This window comes from Mirounga leonina, unplaced genomic scaffold, assembly GCF_011800145.1.
Source record: "Mirounga leonina isolate KUSES-001 unplaced genomic scaffold, KU_Mleo_1.0 Mir_151, whole genome shotgun sequence".
Classification (NCBI taxonomy): domain Eukaryota; kingdom Metazoa; phylum Chordata; class Mammalia; order Carnivora; family Phocidae; genus Mirounga; species Mirounga leonina.
In genome coordinates, this window is record NW_023270377.1 from 7,390,704 (window position 1) to 7,411,415 (window position 20,712).

Consider the following 20,712-nt stretch of genomic DNA (forward strand, 5'->3'; position numbering starts at 1 on the left):
ACATTTTCTTCTGCCACCAGATCCCTGTTTTATAAAAAGACAGAGTCTATTTTTGTCTGCCAAGGAAAGCCCAATTACCAAACTGGAACCTACAGAACTAGGTATGTGTTGCCTGGGTTTTCCCGTAGAGGCAGCAAGAACGTGTAAAGACTGCCACCATGTCCATGGCTTTGTCTTTCCAGTTCTCCCATCATTAAATGTGGGAAAATCATACATATCAGAAGTTTGAATGTATCCTACAAGCTTTTCTTCTATATTAAAAATTACCAGAATTCAATGCAAGGCATATGACAGGGAAGACAGATCACAGGGAGGGAGCAAGGAGAACAACTCAAATCATTAAATGTCTGCCCACCAGATGCTTCTAAGTTCGAAGCACTGCATGGCCGGCTTCTGAGGCAACCACAGGACCTTAGGAGTCCGTGACTACTCCAGTTTATGATGTTTCACAGATGCACCATGGAATAAAAAGGTCCTGAGTAGTGTATTATTAGAAAAGGAATATTTAACTCACCTTCCATTGCTCCTCTGGAAGCAGGTTCACGACCACCAGATCCCCATTCAAGGCTCTATTACGAGCAACAACCCCATCGATAAAAATGTCTCGATCACCATCCTAGGTTGGAGAGAGAACATAGTCAGCTTACCAAGACCTGGAATCAAAAATTACTTCCTTGGTTTAAAAACTGTAGACTCTACAATCTGTCCACTGACTTAACAAGAACACTAAGAGGGAAATCAGTCTCTTTGGGACTAAACAGAAATGGGGATGAACACACAAAAGCAGGTTAACAGAATGTTAAAGAAATTTCAAAAACATAAGAGAAGATCTCCTACAGGCAGACCAAAAACAAACAAAAATACATAAAGCAAAAAAACTGAGACTACATGCTTTCATAACTGAAATGAGAAAGAAGTTATCCTTTCTTGTTTTAAATAAAATAAAGCATGATGATACCTTCTCTACGCTAATTTTTTTCTAAGTATCAGAGAAGGGTAAAACATAGAAGGTTTGCAAGAAAACAGAAGAACAACAAATATAATTCCCTAAGAAAACCAACTGAGGACAGGAGCAACAACCAGCTCCAGGATTTGAGTTCTCTAAAGAAGAAACCAGCAAAATCATAATCCTCCCACTGAGAAAATGACAGAGAAAGCAAAGCTTTTATGGAGACCTAGATAGAAGGCAAAGAAGAAAAGGAAAGGGACATGTGATTCATGAAGCATTCTCACACTCCTTCACTCTCTGACTGAGGAGCAGGGTGAACTCCCTACCATGAACACTAGGCATGGACACCTTCGTCCTCAACCACATGCTTACAAATAACCCACGTTAGGGACAGTGTGGTCTCAGGATCCTTGGGGTCACAGGAAGACCAGGAGTGCCTGAATGCGGCAGAGTTCCCAGGCATTGTAGTGGGGAAGCCGGCTGTAATCAGTGAGCCCAGGAGTGGGCTCTCAGCTCAGGGGTGCCATAAACCGCAAACCACAGCACAGTTGGGCGACCCCTCCCAGAGCATGGGCCCAGCAAGCAGCAGAATCCCCAGAAGACGCCCCCAGGAGGGGCGGCATGTTTGTGAGCTGCAGGAGTCTGCAGGGTTTGGAGACTCTAAATGGGGTCGTGTGCCTGAGATAGAAACGCTCAGTCACAGGCTGGGTAAGCATGGAGTACCGACAGAGACCAGGGAGTGACTGACTTCTTTTCCCTGCGGGCACCCTGAGGAGTGGGGCCCAAGGGCCGGAGATTGGCAGGCTGCCATTTTCATTCCAGATTACTTAGCCTGGCCCCCTGGCAAGGGCAGTGCAATTCCGCCCTGGGCAAAGACACCTGAGAAACAGCGCAACAGGCCCCTCCCCCAGAAGATCAGCAAGAACACAGGCTAAGACCAAGTTTACCAACCATGGAGAACGGCAAGACTCCAATGCTAGAGGAAAATAGTATACAGAATTCATGTTTTTCCCCCATGATTCTTTACTCTTTCAATTTTAACTTTTTTCTCTTTCCTTTTTCTTTTTTTTTTTTTTAAAGATTTTATTTATTTATTTGACAGAGAGAGAGAGCACAAGCAGGGGGAGCGGCAGGCAGAGGGAGAGGGAGAAGCAGATTCGCCGCTGAGCAGGGAGCCCAATGCAGAACTCAATCCCAGGGCCCTGGGATCATGACCTGAACCGAAGGCAGACACCCCACCAACTGAGCCACCCAGGTATCCCTCTCTTTCCTTTTTCAGTGAATTTCTTATTTTATCAACTCCTTTTTCAAAATCTTTTTTAATTTCCATTTTTACATTTATATTCTATCCTTTATTTTTGTATATATGTAAGTTTTTCTTTCTTTACAACTTTGGGGTACAGTTTCTTCTAACAAACAGACCAAAATACACCCAGAATCTAGTGTATGGCTCTGTTCTCTTCACCTGTCTGATCATATTCTTTCTTTTTTCTTTTTGTTAATGTCTTTGTCATCTTTATAGTTACATTCTATCCTTTCACTGTATTTATTTATTTTTGTATGTATATAAGTTTTTCTTTCTTTACAATTTTGAGATGTAGTTTCTTCTAACAAACCAACCAGAATACACTCAGGATATAGTGTATTGCTCTGTTCTGTTCACCTGTTTATATATATATAATTTTTTTGGTCTTTTAATTTTCATTTTTACAATTACATTCTATCCTTTCATTGTATTTAATTTTATTTTGTACATATATAAGTTTTTCTTTCTTTAAAATTTTGGGATCTAGTTTTCTAACAAACAGACCAAAATACACACAGGATCCAGTGTATTGCTCTGTTTTTTTTCCACCTGTCTGATTATATGCTTTTTTTTTTTTTTTAATTTTTTTTCAGTTTCAGGTCCCTTCTGATTTGTTTAGTGTATACTTCTCTGGGGTCGTTGTTTCCATTTTAGTATTTTGTTCTCTTATTCATCTATTCTTCTCTGAACAGAATGACAAGACAGGAAAAACCATGTTGGAACTAGAGTTCAGAATAACGATCATAAAATACTAACTGGGCTTGAAAAAAGCATAGAGGACACTAGAGAATCCCTTTCTGGAGGAATAAAAGAACTAAAATCTAATCAAGTCAAAATAAAAAAGGTATTAATGAGATGCAATCAAAAATGGAGGCTCTAACTGCTAGGATAAATGAGGCAGAAGAGAGAGCTAGTGATATAGAACACCAAATGATGGAGAATAAGGAAGCTGAGAAAAAGAGAGATAAACAACTACTGGATCATGAGGGGAGAATTCAAGAGATAAGTAATACCATAAAGTGGAACAATATAAGAATAACTGGGGTCCCAGAAGAAGAGGAAAGAGAGAGAGGGGCAGAAGGTATATTAAAGCAAATTACAGCACAGAACTTCCCTAATCTGGGGAAGGAAATAGGCATCAAAATCCAAGAGGCACAGAGAACCCCCCCCTCAAAATCAATAAAAATAGGTGAACACCCTGATATATAATAGTGAAACTTACAAATCTCAGAGACAAAGAGATAATCCTGAAAGCAGCTCGGGACAAGAGGTCTGTAACCTACAAGGGTAGAAACATTAGACTGGCAGCAGACCTATCCATGGAGACCGGGCAGGCCAGAAAGGATTGGCATGATATCTTCAGGGTGCTAAACAAGAAAAATATGCAGCCAACAATACTTTATCCAGCTAGGATGTCATTCAAAATATAAGGAGTGATAAAAAGCTTTCAGGACAAACAGAAACTAAAAGAATTTGCAAACACCAAACGAGCCCTACAAAAAATATCAAAAGGGGTCCTCTAAGCAAAGAGAGAGCCCCAAAGTAGTAACACAGACCAGAAAGGAACAGAGACAATATACAGTAACAGTCACCTTACAGGCAATACAATGGTACTAAATTAATATCTTTCAATAGTTACCCTGAACATAAATGGGCTAGATGTCCCAATCAAAAGACACAGTGTATCAGATTGGATAAAAAAGCAAGATCCATCGATATGCTGTCTGCAAGAGACTCATTTTAGATCCAAAGATGCCTCCAGATTTAAAGTGATGGGGTGGAAAACCATTTATCATGCTAATGGACCTCAAAAGAAAGCTGGGGTGGCAATCCTTATATCAGACAAATTAGATTTTAAACCAAAGACTGTAATAAGAGATAAGGAAGGACACTATATCATAATTAAAGGGTCTATCCAACAAGAAGATCTAATAATTGTACATTTTTATGCCCCTAACATGAGAGCAGCCAATTATATAAGCCAATTAATAACAAAATCAAAGAAACACATTGATAATAGTACAAAAATAGTAGAGGACTTTAACACCCCCTTCACTGCAATGGACAGATCATTGAGGCAGAACATCAGCAAGGAAATAAGAGCTTTGAATGACACACTGGACCAGATGGACTTCACAGATATATCCAGAACAACAAAGCAACAGAATACACATTCTTCTCAAGTGCATATGGAAAGTGTTCATTTTTCTTAAAAGAAGTAATAGCAAACAGGCTTAGAAAACCACCACTCAAAATTTTCTAGCTAGAGACACTTGGTATAGATAAGACTTAACACTCAACAGATTAAAGGTGATTACTGTACAATTCAGTTAAAATTAAAATTAGCATTCCAAATTCACCAAACCTGCCCCACCAGCACCAAAAATGGGACATTAGACACTCAGCATTTTTTATTGTTTCCAATTACAAACCATGAGAGATCTTTCAGAACAGTTTTTCTGTTCAATTTCCAACCTAACCATGGGCTGACAGCTGTGGCCCGGCACACACTGCCAAACCTGACCCGCCCTAGTCCCTGAGGTACCACTACCGTGTTAGCCACAAAGACAGAATCACTGCAGTTGACCTCATGTTGAGCTTCTCAGAGAAATAAGGAAGAGGCAACCACTAAACAGAACGTGAACAACTACAGGGTGGCACATGGTCATCAGTCGCTGCCTTCTGCAATTTATGTAGCAATAGAGTCTCTCCAACTTCCCCAGAATGAAGAGAGCTGTTTGGAAGTCATCCCAACCCATGATCACTGGTCAAAACACATGGAATAAAATATCTCTCTCATAAGCAGGTACACCACCCCCAGACAGCTCAGAGATTTTAAGACGGTAAGATACCGCTATTGTCACATTCCCGTCCGAAGAAATCAAGAAAGGCAGGGCCAAGTTGAACCTCAGATGATACACAAATCTCCAGGTATTGCGTCACTGCTCAGCTCTTACTGGATTCATTCAGAAGCCCGTACCTATTGCAGAATCTCTTATTTTGAAGACCATAAACTTGGGAACAACTCAATATTAAAAGTTCGAATCATCCCACTTAACTACTTTTAAAGGCTAAAGAGTTCAGCTCTTTATTTGAATGTCAAAGACTAGCTCTACCCGCCAAAAAGAATAGAAAAAAAGGAAAATGGATAATGAACCACCCTGGAGGAAATATAATGGGATCTGGGGGTAATCTAACTAAATACTTAGGAGGCTTTCAAGCAGGGAGGACAACCCAAGAGCATTCTCTATCAATGGAATAGCTCCCTTTGGACAAAATAAATTCCACAGATGTTCAAAGGGTACCTCCCATGACAAGATGCACAAAAAAAGTTATAAAACTTCTTGCATCAACATAATTCAGAATGGAGCCTGTACTTTTTGTAAAAAGCCAAGTTTCTATAGCCAGTCCATTTCTCCTCTTTATCCTATCCCCAAACAGGAGAAAAAGGCATCTCAATAATATCAATTTATCTTGGTTTGCTTGAAAGTCACATGGTTTTATTCTAACTCTATCTTACTTTTACTGAGAACCTCAGGAGACCAGCAGGTACATATATAAGTGACTTCTCCCATGTATTTTGGCTTTGTCAAAAGAAAATAAAAATCAACTTTCTATCAGCTGAAATTATAATGAACCTAAGTCAGCATTCCCCAAAACAAAGTACTTTTTTAATAACAAAGAAAGTGATGATGAATTCACTGTTCTTAGCCTACTGACGTAAATAGTATTTTAACATAGCAAATGACGTTGTATAAATTCACAACTGTTTTTAGAGTAAGAACCCAAATAATCATATCTAGTCTATTTTTGTCTCCCCAAAAACTTTATAATTTATAATTCAGAATTTTAAAATTGTAAGGAACGTTAGACAATCTAATCCATCGCTAGTTTTACAAATAAGTAAACTTTTCAATTTCCTATTGTCAGAGGAAAGGCTACATCTTCTTTTCTAACAATTCCTGTTTTTACTCTCCCTGCTAAAGCAGGGGACAGGTAACATTCAGGCCCTGGTTCTATTATTCTACTCCTAGTCCACCAGTGAGCATTTTTCCAGTTCATACCAGTTCACACGTGACATGGAGATTAGCTACATATACTCATAAATCCAGACCAGTGGTGGTTGTGGAATTTATCTACATATAACTTAGTGCCTCTACTATCTCCTTCCTCAAGGCTTTCTAGAATGCCTCTAAACACTGAAACTCACCAAAAAACCCACAAAACTAGAATGTAGGATTGTTCCAGTATCTACAACCAAAATTTACAACTGGGCCTTGATAGAGCTTTTATAGTCAGTTCTTAGTTACTTAGAGGGGAATCCTTTAGCATTTTTTCTCCCTCTGAGACAATATTACGACTCCATTAGTGGCCAAATAGAATAAGGGGCATAAAAATAAGCCAGTCCTAATATCACAACTGTCTAAAAGATTCTTAATAGGACATGACAGGAATATAATTTCAAGTAGGAGAACAACTTGGGCTTTTGAAACATCGGTAACTTGCTTCTTAACTTCCTTTAACAAGCCGAAATAAACTGTGGCAACACATCATTTGCACCTATAAATAAGATGAATTTAACTTATAGGAACCTAATTAGGCCTAGAGGACCTTTGCTCTGGCCCTTCTCCAGTCACACTCCTCCCCATAGGTGAAGAGTTCTCGGGACCAAATGGATGTGCATCCCTGGGGTAATCAGACCCAAGCCCACTTCCAAGCCATACACAGGCATCTTCCCAGGTCTGTCTGCCTGGAGGCAGACCGCAGTCACTGGCGGCACCCACTGGACTTGACAGGTGGCTAAAGGGCAGGTATTTCTAAGGCATGTGGACAGAACTTGGACATGTGGGGTAAGATGCTCACACAGGTACATGCAAGGGCCCTCACTGAGCTGGGGCGGGGGGGCATGGTGGAGACATCAAAGAGGGGACAGGGAGCCAGGACTGACAAGGGAAGAGGGGCAGGCCAGAGGCAGACCCTCTCCATGCGGCCACACTTCAGGATGGAGCTCCAAGGAGTCTACATTTGAACCCAGGTACACAGAGGTATATTTAACAGGAAATATATTTTATTTGTCATGAACGTATTTTATCTAACAGTTTGTTAGTTTGATTTATAACTTCTAAATATTTAATATAAAGTACGTGTGCCTCCATTTGTACTCTTGTCTTAGGCCCCACACTTGTCAGGAACCAGCCTACCAGGGATCCAACTTAGGGAAATTCAATACTGTGTACTCAGGGAAGAAAACAAGCAAGCAGTCCAATTTTCAAAATGCTCTATTAGTTCCCTTAACATTCCAGTCAATGACAGCAAACTTCAGTGTACACAGGAGATGGGAGGCTTGTAATGTGCTCAGCTCCCAGGTGTCTCTCAGGATGAACTCCTTACTCCACTGGCTATGATTTTCATGCTTAAAAACCCATGTTTTTCATACACCGGGTCTCTATTATAATTGAGCTCCCTCAACTGGTATGCCAATGAAGAAACAGTTATTCTTTCTAAAGTAGAGAAAATGCTAGTTATGCTGGACTTCCCTGAGAGATTATCTGTCTCATATTACTAAGAGATTTTCCTGGGTAATTTTTACGATCACTGAACGTGATTTTTGCCTTATGAGCAAAGTCGGGAATCGAACACCATGTAAACTGTGCTTCCACAGAATGATGAACCTGCTCCTGCAGCTAAGTCACTGCCTCAAAGCTGACCCTCAGTTGTACAAAGTACCAGGGTCAGAATATATAGCATGGTCCGTCAATGGAGCAGAACAGGATTCAGAGAGAACAAGGTGACACATCAGTGATACTTTTTATCTAATTCACTAGGTAAGATGCAACTTGAGATACAAATGTGAATCCTTGACTTCTGTAGGGCAAGGGGAAAAAAAGAACTAAACTGAGCTTGAGACTAGGCCTTAAGGTTACTGGAACACCACTACCACCTGGGAAGCACATGACTGAACTTGTATTCTCACTAAACTTGCCATTTAACATCATGAAATATGTTAACTGAAATATATGTATGTATTCCATTTCCTCATCAATAAGCTCAAGTTTATTCCTATACTCTCTTCCACTGTTAAAGCACCTATAATTCTACAGCTATCCTATTTACGGCAGTCTGGTAAAGTCACATCAGGAATTTGAGAATATTGCCCTCCTAGCTTTGCACAGTCGAGCCTTATCCAGAGACCTCCTGCTAACTATATGTCAGAGCGAACTTCCCTGAACAGCAGAGAGCCTGGTAAAATGACATGCACAGAAGAAAGGATATAAAGACCCAACGGTGAAGAGCCCTGTACCAAGTCCTATCACCCGTAGAAAAGTGAGAAAGTGAGAAACTCTGACCAAAAGAAAAAAGCATTATACTTTTTTCTTTTGGACAAATTTGCAGATTAGCTCATGCAGTAGATCGAAAGTAGATAGCAGGGCGCCTGGGTGGCTCAGTTGGTTAAGCGACTGCCTTCGGCTCAGGTCATGATCCTGGAGTCCCGGGATCGAGTCCCGCATCGGGCTCCCTGCTCGGCAGGGAGTCTGCTTCTCCCTCTGACCCTCCTCCCTCTCGTGCTCTCTCTGATTCTCTCTCTCGCAAATAAAAAAAAAAGAAAGTAGATAGCATATTTGTTTGGGAAAGATTAACTTAAATCAGTGGAAAAACCCATAAATCCCTTTCAGCTATAAACCAGCTCCAAGAATTGGTGGGTGTCTGTGTGGGCTCAGCTCCCGGCCACAGCCCTAGTAACAACTAGTAACAAATACCATCCCCTCCACTTGCAGTGAGAGTGTAAGACGGACAGAAGGGGCTGTTAGCCAAAGGCAAATTTTGCTTATTTAAATTTGAAACAAATCCTTGCCCATCCTCGATTTTACTACTCTGCTTTTTAGTTAGAATATATGATTTCACTTTCAGAGCACATCTAAAAAATTAAATGTGACATTAAGTTTATTATAAAGTTATTGAACTTACCGGGGAAGGAATGAAGGCTTCATGAAACTTCTTTGGATTAATTCTCAATACACCCTTTAAAATAAAAAAATAAAATCTGTGAAAATTTAACTAGTTATCTACCTAGAAGCTTTCCATACATATGTTATTCTCCAATAAAAAGTTTTGGAATTAATTAACAGCTCAATCTAGAAAACAATTTAGGCCTAGGAGAACTACTCATTAAATGCATGAAACATGATTTCTACTGATGTCTGCAACACAGGGTTCCATCAATAACTGAAAGCCCACACTGGCACCTGGCTGTGAACAGGCAGAGGTGAAAAGGAACAGAGCTTGGCATGGAGTGGGAAAGCAGCAGCTACTGGAATTTTATGTGCCCCCGTATGCTAGGCTTCACATTGAAACCTTTACTTTAAGACAAGATTATATGGGGATTACGTCTCACTACATAATGGCCTTTTTTATTCACTGAGACCTTTCTACGCTTGCTTGTTTCCGTGACAATTTTCAAAGTGATACAGGTTGATTTCCAACCTGCATACTTAACCTTGAGAGACCAGATGCATATTTTTTTACTCTGGCCCTTCTGCAGAGCTGAATGAGTCAATAATTCAAAATGGTCCAGAACCACCTCTTAATGTAAATGGGAATCCTGGCTCCGACAGCCAGGCCACCCAGTCTGCCTTCAACTTCATGTTATTCCAGCACCAAATCAGGGTCTGCTTCTATTTACGCACAGGGGTGCAGGTGGGGGCCGTCTTCAACAACAGTTGAGTATTTTAGGCTCTTGCAGGAAGCTGTAACCCTCCCAAGGTTCCAGCTGCATTTGAAGGCCACTGGAACACATGGAGAGAGGCAGTTATTTTCCTAAGAGCCAGACTCAAAGGGTGGCTTGAGAAAGTGTTTTAAGTAACATTTTCCCCCTAAAATGTTGAAAGACTCAAAGATACATTAATTAATAAAATAGGTGAGGGCATAAAATAAAAAATAGCTCTCCCCTTCACTGGTGCACCATGTATGCTTAAATTACAAATGTCCACGCAACAGCTTATACTATTGTTAACATCCCAAGTAGACTTAATTCAAAATTTACTGAATACTATATTCAAGACCCTGAGACAATGTGGAGAGAGATGATGACCAAGCTCAGCCCTTGTTTATGAAGTAAAATATGAAGGATGCTGTAAGTGAGGATACAGCTGACTTTCAACTGGGGCACTAGGAAAGGCTCCACAGACAGCGTCTGACCTGGTCCTTGTGGAGGGGAAAAACTTGCCGATAAATCAGAAGGGAAATACAGGCAAAGAACACCATGTAAACAAGAGTGCTTAAGAGGGCAAATACTCTCCTCCCATCATGCTGTAACTCTGCTTAGGGTAAGAGATAGAAGGGGCGGGAGACAAGGCTGGCAAAGCTCTCCGAGGCCAGACCCTTTTCATGAATGTCACTGTAATTTCACTTCTAGAACAGCTGTTTTTCTGTTGGGGGGAGGGAGACAAAGGCTTATTACATTTATCCTAAACTTTCACCCACTCATTCAACAAAATTTCTTGAAGACTCACATGGCAGGCACTATGCTAAGTGATGGGGACACAATGGAAAGTAATAATAGTCTGCCCTCACAGAGCATAGTGTCTAGTGAAGGGAAGACACTCCAAATAAATCAAGTCCATTCACTCGTTAGATTTTTTAAAAATTCATTTTCTCATTCCAGGCATTGCTTTCTGACCTAAGGTTTGTTTTGGTTTTCCCCCTCAATTGCTATTCTTCTATCATGCCTTCCAGTTCAGTGAATGATTACAACCTCTATACCACAGTATAGAGATAAGAATGCCTTCTGCTCTCAAAGGACCTTTAAGTACAGAGCATGTAGAGAGTCTAACGCTGGGCTCAAAGGAAAGAGCTTGCTCAGGGCTCTGTCTAGGCTCTATTTAAAAGAATAGATATTAAAGATTCTACTCTTGATCCTCTATCCCAAACATCCTGATATATAAAAGCATACAGGGAAAGACAGAAGTCTTGTTCAAGAAAAACATTTGCAGTTTGAGTGGAGCATACTCTTAGGAAATGGACCTCAAGAATAGACTCCCTTGGGAGTGCAAATCGTACTGAGGAAAAAGAAACTCTAACAGAATTCCACAGAAGACCAGAGTCCACCCCACAGCCTGATGAAAGAAGCTGTCGGTAAAGCATGTCAAGAAATGGTCTTTTTTTTTTTTTTAACACAACATAATGGGTTTATATTTAATTTTTAGTACTTCTCATCATGGAGATGTTACTAAGTTAATACAAAGGTTTGTTTTTTTTTTTAACATTAAATCTCTTCTCCATTTCAATGTCAATATATTTTTTTACATTAAATTACATATTGTCTCCATCTTAACATTAGATATTTTTCTTACCCCCCCAAGAAATAAAAATTTTATTTCTGACTGACTGTATTTGATATCTAAGTACAATATTAAGTTGGGAGTTAACAAACAAAAATCTAATAAAAATATGGAGAAAAGACTCCTCAGTGATGGAGGAACTGGCAGTTTCCTAGGATTCTGGGCAAGGGTTTTCTTCTTCCTATTTCATGCGCTTTGAGAATTCCGAGAAACTATGAAATAATATGTAAATTTCAGTCATCTGACTTCTCTTTCCTCTAACTAGCATATATGAATTATAGACTGCTTTTTCATTGCATTATTTGTTGTGAAGAAAACTTTTTTTTTCCCATTAAACAAATATTAATTTGTTCCAGGGAGACAAGAATGTGAAAATACCCTATTTCTTGGGAACCTTTCGACATTAAAGCTCAGTTTTTAACCTCAATAACAGAAAGGTTTTCCAGGCAAGGTTTGATAGCGAAGGCCCATCAGAGTCACATTTGTCCATTCCTCTTTCGTGCATATACCCCCAAACAAGCGCAAATGCCTGTAATGCTGAGAGCCACACCTAACAAGAGAGCGACTGCATCTCCAGCTTCTACTGCTTCAACAACAGGCAGCACCAGAAGCAGTGAGATGAGGACCAAGAGCAACTGTGTTGAAACTGAGGTCATGATGTTGGGATCTTCAGGTATCTTGATCTTGAAGGCTGAAGGTTTCAAAAAAAGGATTTATGTATAATTCTACCTGGTTTGAAAGAGCCACTTCCTGCAGTTCCGGACAGCTGAGGCTAAGAGGTTCCATGTGACAGAGCCTTCCTGGAAGCAGCCAGTAGAGGAATGGTCTACCATTCCAAACTACCAAGAAATGGTCTTTTAACTAAAAGAGACTTCCAGCAAGATTTTGTCTTACTCACCTGCAAAATCCAGGACTTCCATTTCCACATTTTTATGACAATCACCTAATCTACTCCAATCCCTCATCGCTCATCTTCCTCCTCAACCCTTTCCTAGGCCTGGAACTTGATCAGTAAGGCTCCTACAGGCTCCACCCTCTCTCTGAACGCTCCTGTGCTCCTTGACTTAACTGAAACCTGGTTGTCCCCTTGATTTGATCACTTCCCTTGAAGTGCTCTCAAAGGGAGTCTATTTTATCTCCCCTATCCCATGTGTCTCAGGGACCAGAAGAAGAAGGTTCCCCCAGGCTGCCCCATTGTAACTTAAAAATATTTTTTTTCCTCCATTCTTGATCAAAATCTAGATCCTCTGAAGATCATGTCATTAGCTCCTGCTATACCTCCTCAGTGCTTTCACTTCAAACCTTTCCACTAATGTTTTGACTCGTGGCTCAGTGTCTTCCTCTGCATCGCCATTCCTATAAACACTCATGGAGCTTTGCATCCACATGGTTGACCAGACAACCCTAGCCGGCCACTCCAGCCACCTTTTCCTCCACCCGCCCTAACCACTATCCCCCATGTTCACTGCTGTCTCCTGGCACCATTGCTAATGATACCAACTCCAAACATGAAAACTCAAATATCACACTTTCCGATCACAGTCTTCTATCCTTCCATCTCACTTTAGGTAAAAACCCCACTTCAACAATTCTTTGTCTTCACTAAGACTTCCAACCCATGGACCTGACCACATTTTGTCCCCACACTATGTTTAGTCACTTCCTTGGCCACTTAGTTGCCATGGCCTGTCATTACCTCCTGCCCTTGCAAACCCTGAGTCTTGGGCCACTCTCCCTCTTCTATTCAACTAGCAAGCCCTCACTCTCAGTTAACCCCAACTATCTGCCTTCTCCATGCTCACACCCAAGGAGCTGAATGTTACTGTAGAAAAATACCACACAACGGGGCTAATAAGCCTAACTTGGCAATCACAAACATGTTTTATTTGGCTTACAGGATGTTTGAGAATACTTAAAGCAAAGGAATTTCACAAATAAATATGTATTTCCACATTTTCTTTAAAAACCAGCTAACCCTCCATGGCAGCAACCACCTGAATTGAATAACAAACGTTTCTCTTATAGCAATAAAAAAAATCTCAAATAACACTTATATAAGTATACTACACGTTACACGCTGTTTTAAGAGCTTTATATCCATCAACTAATTTAACCCTCAAATCAATCCTATGAGGTAGGTACTACTGTTCTCCCTTTTACCAATGAGAACACCGAGGTGCTGAGAGGTGCCCACCTGTGCACCACATTCAAGCCCAGCAGTCTGGTCCCAGAGTCCTCGCTCGTAACTGCCTCGACTGCCTCTGCTTGCCACAGTCATCACCAGGGCCTCTTTGCTCATTTATGCCATCTGCTCCCTTCCCCCAGCACCCCAGCACCACTTCCAGGCCGCTGTCTTCCCTGTCTCGGTTAATGGCAACATCATCCATCTAGTGGCTTGACTCAAAACTTAGGAGTCCTGCTTTATTCCTCCCTTTGCCTCACCTTCACATTTAAGCCATCAGCTTCCTGCCAGTTCCGGCTCCACTGCCGTCCGTTCCCCACCATATTCCCTGCCACCACCCTTCTCTCCTTGCCCCGTTTACTCTAATGGCCTTCCACATTCTCACCCAGCTTCCACTTGAGTCTATTCACCTCACAACTGCCAGAGAGATGTTTTTAAAGCATAAAATACATCATGCCCTCTCCCTACTGAAGCTTTTCAGTTTTAATAAAATCCAACTCTCCAACACAGCCTTGCTGTGGCGGCTGCCTGACTCTCCAGCTTATTCCCGTATCGTAATTCCCTTTGCTCGCTATGTCCAACAGCTCCCTTCATGTTCCTCAAAAACACCAAGCTTTTTTTCTGCCTGCCATTCTTCCACTAGCTGGTCTCTCTGCCTATGATGTTCTTTGCCTAATTCTCCTGAGAACTGACTCATTTTCACCCTTCAGATCTCAGCTCAGAAATCACCTGCTCAGAGCAGCTAACCACCCCATGTAAAGTGGCTCTCTCTAATTCTTCATTTTTCATCTTTCCTACTTCCCTAGCAGCACTCAGCACATGCTGTAATTCCCTCTTTATGTCTTTGGTTGTGTTTGCTCGTCTCCCCCAGTGAATCACCTATCTCACTCACTGGTATATGCCTGGCACTTAGTAGACAGTCAAGAAACATGAGCTAATTAACGAATGCTACAGAGCTGAAGCTCTCCCACCAGCCCTGCCAGTAATTTTATGAAGATCATCTGTGCCTTCCGAATGGCTGGGCAGTCCACTGTAATGTCACCTCTATTCTTCTCTTTAATTCATACCCAAATGTTCTCGAGCTGATTTCAGTCTTAACAAATGGTGACGGTCCTAGAAACTAACCCATCCTATCCTATCTTCCTGGACTAGGAATTCTTGTAAGGTCCAATAACAACTTTACACCAATATTCTATTTTAGGGGGAACTCTGATATCATGCCTCAGGTGCTCTGAGGGATCAACCTGAGCCATCTTCAGCCAAAGCATCACCTGAGATCAGGAAACCAGCCAATTCTACCATCATACCCATGTTACTCTGGTCATCACCCCAAACCTGAGTCCCCTCCAGGCCTATCCCATACTTTCATTTTTTCCAACACCTCCTATAACAACCTCCTATACTGCATCTATGGAGAAAGGATGTATGTATGATGTGAGAACTTGTTTACAAAAAAAAATTTTTTTTTCAAAATTACATGTACATGATCATGTGTTACTGCTGGTCCGTTCAAACACAGGAAAGAGATTCCTTTGGTCACTATGGATTCCTCATTCCCACATAGGGCAAAACACCAATGAAATGTCAAATTATTGTTCAAAGTACTGAAAACAAAATAAAAGTATTATTCTACTCTTATTTTTAAAATATCTCCTTAATATCTCTCAATAAAAGTTTCTTCTCTGGATGGGGAGAAAAAAAGGGATGTCACAATATACTTAAATTTGAATATAAAAGTTAACAAATACTTTCAAGTATATCTAATAAGTTTACTTTTCTACAACAACATCTAAATAGCTTTTCTTGTCTAGCTTTTTATCTTACCCATCAAAGCCTGAACACATAAAGTTCATATCAGAAAGCAGATGGACTCTGTTTCCCTGCCTATGAAAATCTTATTTACAGTGTTGTATATTTCACACGGTGACCTCATATCTGGAACCCATTCCTCTCCCCATCTGCAAAGAACAACTGTTCTCATCTGTGGGGGGAGGCTCTGGCTGCAGAGTCTCATGATGTCACAAGCCAGGAGGAATCACTTACAAACTCCTGGGAAAGAGAGTTGTTATATTGATCAACTTTTTGTTTTGTTTTAATACCAGCAAAGAGTTGGTTCAAAAGTAAAAATTAATAGGAAGGAGCAAAAACTGTATCATTCCAGAATATTTTCCTCATCCTATCTCTATAAATTCTATAACCAAAATTATAAGCAATTTTTCTTCCAAGTTACAACAGAGTTTCCCTCACCCTTCTTCAAAAGACAGTACCCTGATCCTTTATTCACTCAGTAAATAAATATTTATTCAATATAAACTTATTACATATCAATCAAATGTCACACACTGGGCTAATTTGTGGGAATAAGATACAACCCTCCCCACAAGAATGTGAATGATCTATTTGAGGAAACATAAATACCAAGAAATGGTAATAAGTTTAGAATAAAGGATAAACAACGAAGTCAGATTCAAGAAAATAGTCATGGCCAATTCTAATTGGAGAATTAAAATAAGGCTTCTCAAAGGGGTAACATTTAGGTAGGGACTTAAAGTTCAAGCACAATTACATCAAGATAATGGAAGAAAACATTCCAAGCACTAGGAACAGTGTGTACAGAGTCATGGAAAAAGCAAAGAGCAGAGTTTTTACAGGAAAGGTCTTAAAGATCAGGGTGACTAGAGCAGCATGTACCTGAAGAAGAGTGGCAGGAAATGAAAATGGGAAAAGCACAAAGGGTCCTCATACATGAAACAAAATGAAGGCCAAGAAACTTCTGGATAAAATGGAGTTCAGTAAGTGGATTGAAGGATAAAGAGCAAATGAACGGATTAATGAAGGGACAAATGTCCAAATGCAGCTTCAACTGTCCTAAGAGAGGCCTTGTCAAAGAAATCCAAGAGAAGTTAAAAAAAAAAGGGGGGGGTGGCTAATGGTACCTCTAAAATCAGAAAGATCAACTCGTTTGTTAAAAAGTTTTCCATTCGGGCGCCTGGGTGGCTCAGTTGGTTAAGCGACTGCCTTCGGCTCAGGTCGTGATCCTGGAGTCCCAGGATCGAGTCCCGCATCAGGCTCCCTGCTCGGCGGGGAGCCTGATTCTCCCTCTGACCCTCCCCCCTCTCATGTGCTCTCTCATTCTCTCTCTCTCAAATAAATAAATAAAATCTTTAAAAAAAGTTTTCCATTCAAGAGTCAATAAAAATACTAATGCAAAAAGACATGAGCACCCCATGTTCACTGCATCATTATTTATAATAGACAAGTTATGAAAACAACCTAAATGTCCACTGAAGGAGGAATGGATAAAGAAATTGTGGTATACATACACATACACACATACACACACACACAAAATGGAATATTACTCAGCAAAAAAAAAAAAAAAAAGGGATGATATCTTGCCATTTGTGACCACATGGATGGACCTCAAAGACATTATGCTATGTGAAACAGGTCAAACAGAGAAAGACAAATACTGTTGGGTCTCTTATATGTGGAATCTTAAAAAACAAAACAAAAAAACCCTCAGAGATAGACTGGTGGTTGCCAGAGGAGGCGGGGATACAGGGCAAAGGCAGAGGGTAGATGAAGGGGGTCAAAAGGTTACAATCAAACAGAAAAAAGAATCTACATTAATCATATGTGCACTTGACCACAGGTAAATACAAAAAGGTGATTAAAAAGGAAAAGAAGATGACAGTATCTGTTCACTGGCTGGATCTTAAGCCAAAACAAATATAGAAGCTGGGCTCTCAGAATGAGAGAAATGAGAGAATGTGTTCAGAATGGAACACAACCAACATTTTCAAGTAAGCCAGGTAACACATGGCAATGCCTCTAAATACCAATCCAATAATTATAAAATACACTTAATTCAAAGAATATGTGCCCCTACCTCACTCTCCATCTCATCATCACCTACTTCCTGCCTCATATTTCATGCCTAAGGAGACCAAAGCTGCCTTACTCCACACTGTTTCACAAGTCACGTTTTCATCGGTGCTACAACTCTCTACCTCCTTCTCACACACATATCACTCATGTAATAGGGCCCAACTAGTCATCCTTCAATATCCACCAAGAAGTCACCTCCTCCAGGCTCCCAGTTTCCCCCACCACCCTCCCATACAGCCTGCTAACACTTTTATTTGAGCACTTACTGTTTATCCCCAAATCATCCATTCACATGACTGCCTGCCCGCACTGGGCTGGGAGCTCAAAGAACAGAAAACTGGTCCCATCCGCCTTCGTCTCGAGAGCATCCAGGCATGGATGCTCCCAACCATGAACTGTTCCCGGCTCACAGTAGATGCTCAACAAACTTTTGCTGAGCCAAACCACTGACCTAGCTTGTAAAAGTATTCTGTAAACTATAAAGCACTCAACAAATATTGTCTGGTGCTGTTTAGTGGTTCCTTTTCAAGCCTAGTCTCCATCATTTAGCATCCACGTGCTCCAGGCAAACTGAACTCTCAATGCTCCTTACAGCCAAACCCTATTGCCCACTTCTGTCTTAGTAGCACACATTGGTCTCTCCATCTGTAAAGCTCTTTCTCTTACCTTCACTTGTTCCAACTGTGCCAATTCATGGCCTGGTCCAAATATATCCCTTCCAATAAAACATTCCTAGACAAAAAAACACAAAAAACTCCTAGACAACCCTAACTTTAAGTAATGGCTCCTTCCTCTCAAATCTCAGAGCACTTGGTCTGTCTGTCTTGTGCCGCTTACCACCCCGAACTGCACTGTAGGTGTAGAAGTGGGAAGTCCTGTGCCTGCTCTCACATCATGTCCCTCAAGCACACAATATAGAACAATAAACAGTTTAATGAGCAATAGATTACTTCTGATTCCACGTAGTCAAGGAATAGCCGCCTCTTATGTTTTAAGCACCTGGATAAGTGTTCCTCTCTTCAAGCCGTCTGAGACATCCTCCTTGGACATGTAGGTTTCAAATATGCTCTTTTTCTTCCCTCGTATGGACTTGTTCTTTGACTTTTTGTCACCTGGCGAAGCACCAACACCATGTGGGCCAACCACAGAGGACACACCTAGAAACATGAGGCAGCAATCAACTCTTTCCTCAACCAAACATCTCTGTATTTTTAAACTGGAGACATTTTACCTTTTTTTTTTTAATGTAGAAAGACTAATAAAAGAATGAAATGCTCGGATAATGATTTCAAAGAGTCACAAAAAGGAAAGAATGAGTAAGGAAACATGAATAAAATGTACAGAGATGAGACTTAAGTTTTAAATCAGCACCACAACGTGCACAGAACATAATCTGAATAATGGGTTCAATATGCTTTGCTGTTTATAGACACAAACTTTTTAAAATAGGAATTACTAGGGCGCCTGGGTGGCTCAGTTGGTTAAGCGACTGCCTTCAGCTCAGGTCATGATCCCAGGGTCCTGGGATCGAGTCCCGCATCGGGCTCCCTGCTCTGCGGGGAGCCTGCTTCTCCCTCTCCCACTCCCCCTGCTTGTGTTCCCTCTCTCGCTGTGTCTCTCTCTATAAAATAAATAAATAAAATCTTTAAAATAGGAATTACTAAAAGATTGTCTCTTTTCTGGAGGAAACCAAACAGCTAGACTCAATATAACAATACATTAAGACAACAAGAAACCACACTTAATTCTAGAATAAATAACATGGAAGAATAACAGGTCACCAAAAGAACTATAGTGTCCCTCAGCCCTAAGATCCGCCCTGCGCCTCCATTCCACTGTTACTTCATTTCAGGTCTCCAGTTGCTAGAATAGACTCCATTTTCCTTTTGCTACCTCTGGGGGTCCCCAGGGGCCGGAGGTTCAGCCTGCAGTCAGGATGGCTCATTACTGGTTCCAAGGTCGCCTCTTCTCTCCAGATCCAGAGGGGGCCTCCACTGCTCAGCTCAGAGTTCTTCCGGCCTTGTGTAGCTCAGTCGTCACTAGCTGAAATCAAAGAGAGATAAGTGACTGACGAGCAGTTAACCTGTAGCCTCCTCTCTGCTCTCAGAAATGTGGTACGCGCGTGACAAAAACATCGGAGGGGCAGGGGGGCCTCCTGGGTCCCAGTGTCACTTTCTCCTAGGCAGTTAGGCAAGCACACCATCTGTCCTCAGTTTCTTTTCAAGGTATCGCTAGCCTGTTTGTCTGGGCCACTTCAACTAAAAACCTCCACAAACAGGGCAATGAGGCAGGGATGAAAGAGTTCTGCAGTTCCATTCGGCTTCTGAAATGGATAAGAGCGGGAGGGAATAGAATTTTGAAAAAAGGTATAAAGATCTGGAATCTCAAGGCTATAATGAAATAGGTACTAAAGTAGGACTCAAAAGATGCAGCACTTACTAAGTTTCATGTCAGACAAATGACGTTCATCTATGAAACCAAGTAAATTAATTCCTTTGCAATCCATCAACAAAACCTAATTCACTGCCACAACCGGATATCCAAAACTATGCAGGGAACCCCAGGTGGTTCACTAGCTTTCAAAAAATGGCAACACTGCAGTTAGACATCTATTTCCCTACTCGTACCTGACATCACTTCAAACCAATCATCTGTACGCAAGCTCAAGGCAGCTGCTTCTAAGGAATATACGGCAGCTGTCTGGATCAGTAGACTGGAATCCAGGGCCCTGGAGCTGGCCCCTGGCCTTCCACCTGGATACTGAACACATCAACACAACTTCTACTTTCTACTCTCAGCTGGCCACCAGCCCAGGGATTCAAGCCTATACTTTGGTGGGCAGGCTTCTTTCCCATAAAATGGATCAAGATGTCATTCTCAACACTAGCTTCCATTTCCTTCAAATTTCCCACAAACATCCTTCACTGAAATGACATCATTTTTCTTTAAAGTGAAATTAATACTAACTCAGGAAAAGAGAAGCTACAAAGACAAAGGGTAATAGGCCACTTATCAATACACAAAGAGATTCAGGGATAAAGTAAAA

General features: G+C 41.1%; 2 protein-coding genes across 4 annotated transcripts in view; both read right to left on the reverse strand.

Moving 5' to 3' along the window:
- Nucleotides 1–20,712, reverse strand: part of DIS3L2 (DIS3 like 3'-5' exoribonuclease 2) — a 341,559-nt gene that overhangs the window by 272,718 nt on the left and 48,129 nt on the right. For all 3 annotated transcript variants that reach the window (XM_035006877.1, XM_035006875.1, XM_035006876.1), the window contains 4 exons: nucleotides 19,560–19,709; nucleotides 18,666–18,823; nucleotides 9,222–9,275; nucleotides 515–616 (listed from right to left, as the gene is read on the reverse strand). In XM_035006877.1, coding sequence (XP_034862768.1) covers nucleotides 515–616; nucleotides 9,222–9,275; nucleotides 18,666–18,823; nucleotides 19,560–19,611 — 366 coding nt within the window. In that variant the 5' untranslated portion in view covers nucleotides 19,612–19,709. The remainder of the gene's footprint in view (nucleotides 1–514; nucleotides 617–9,221; nucleotides 9,276–18,665; nucleotides 18,824–19,559; nucleotides 19,710–20,712) is intronic.
- On the reverse strand, nucleotides 11,999–13,130 carry LOC118011939 (small integral membrane protein 30-like). Its single transcript, XM_035006878.1, has one exon. It carries the CDS (start codon nucleotides 12,247–12,249, stop codon nucleotides 12,070–12,072), a length of 180 nt encoding a protein of 59 aa, XP_034862769.1. The 5' UTR covers nucleotides 12,250–13,130; the 3' UTR covers nucleotides 11,999–12,069.

Coding starts and splice junctions, on each gene's coding strand:
- LOC118011939 (XM_035006878.1), bottom strand. CDS start 12,249: ATGACCTCAGTTTCAACACAGTTGCTCTTGGTCCTCATCTCACTGCTT.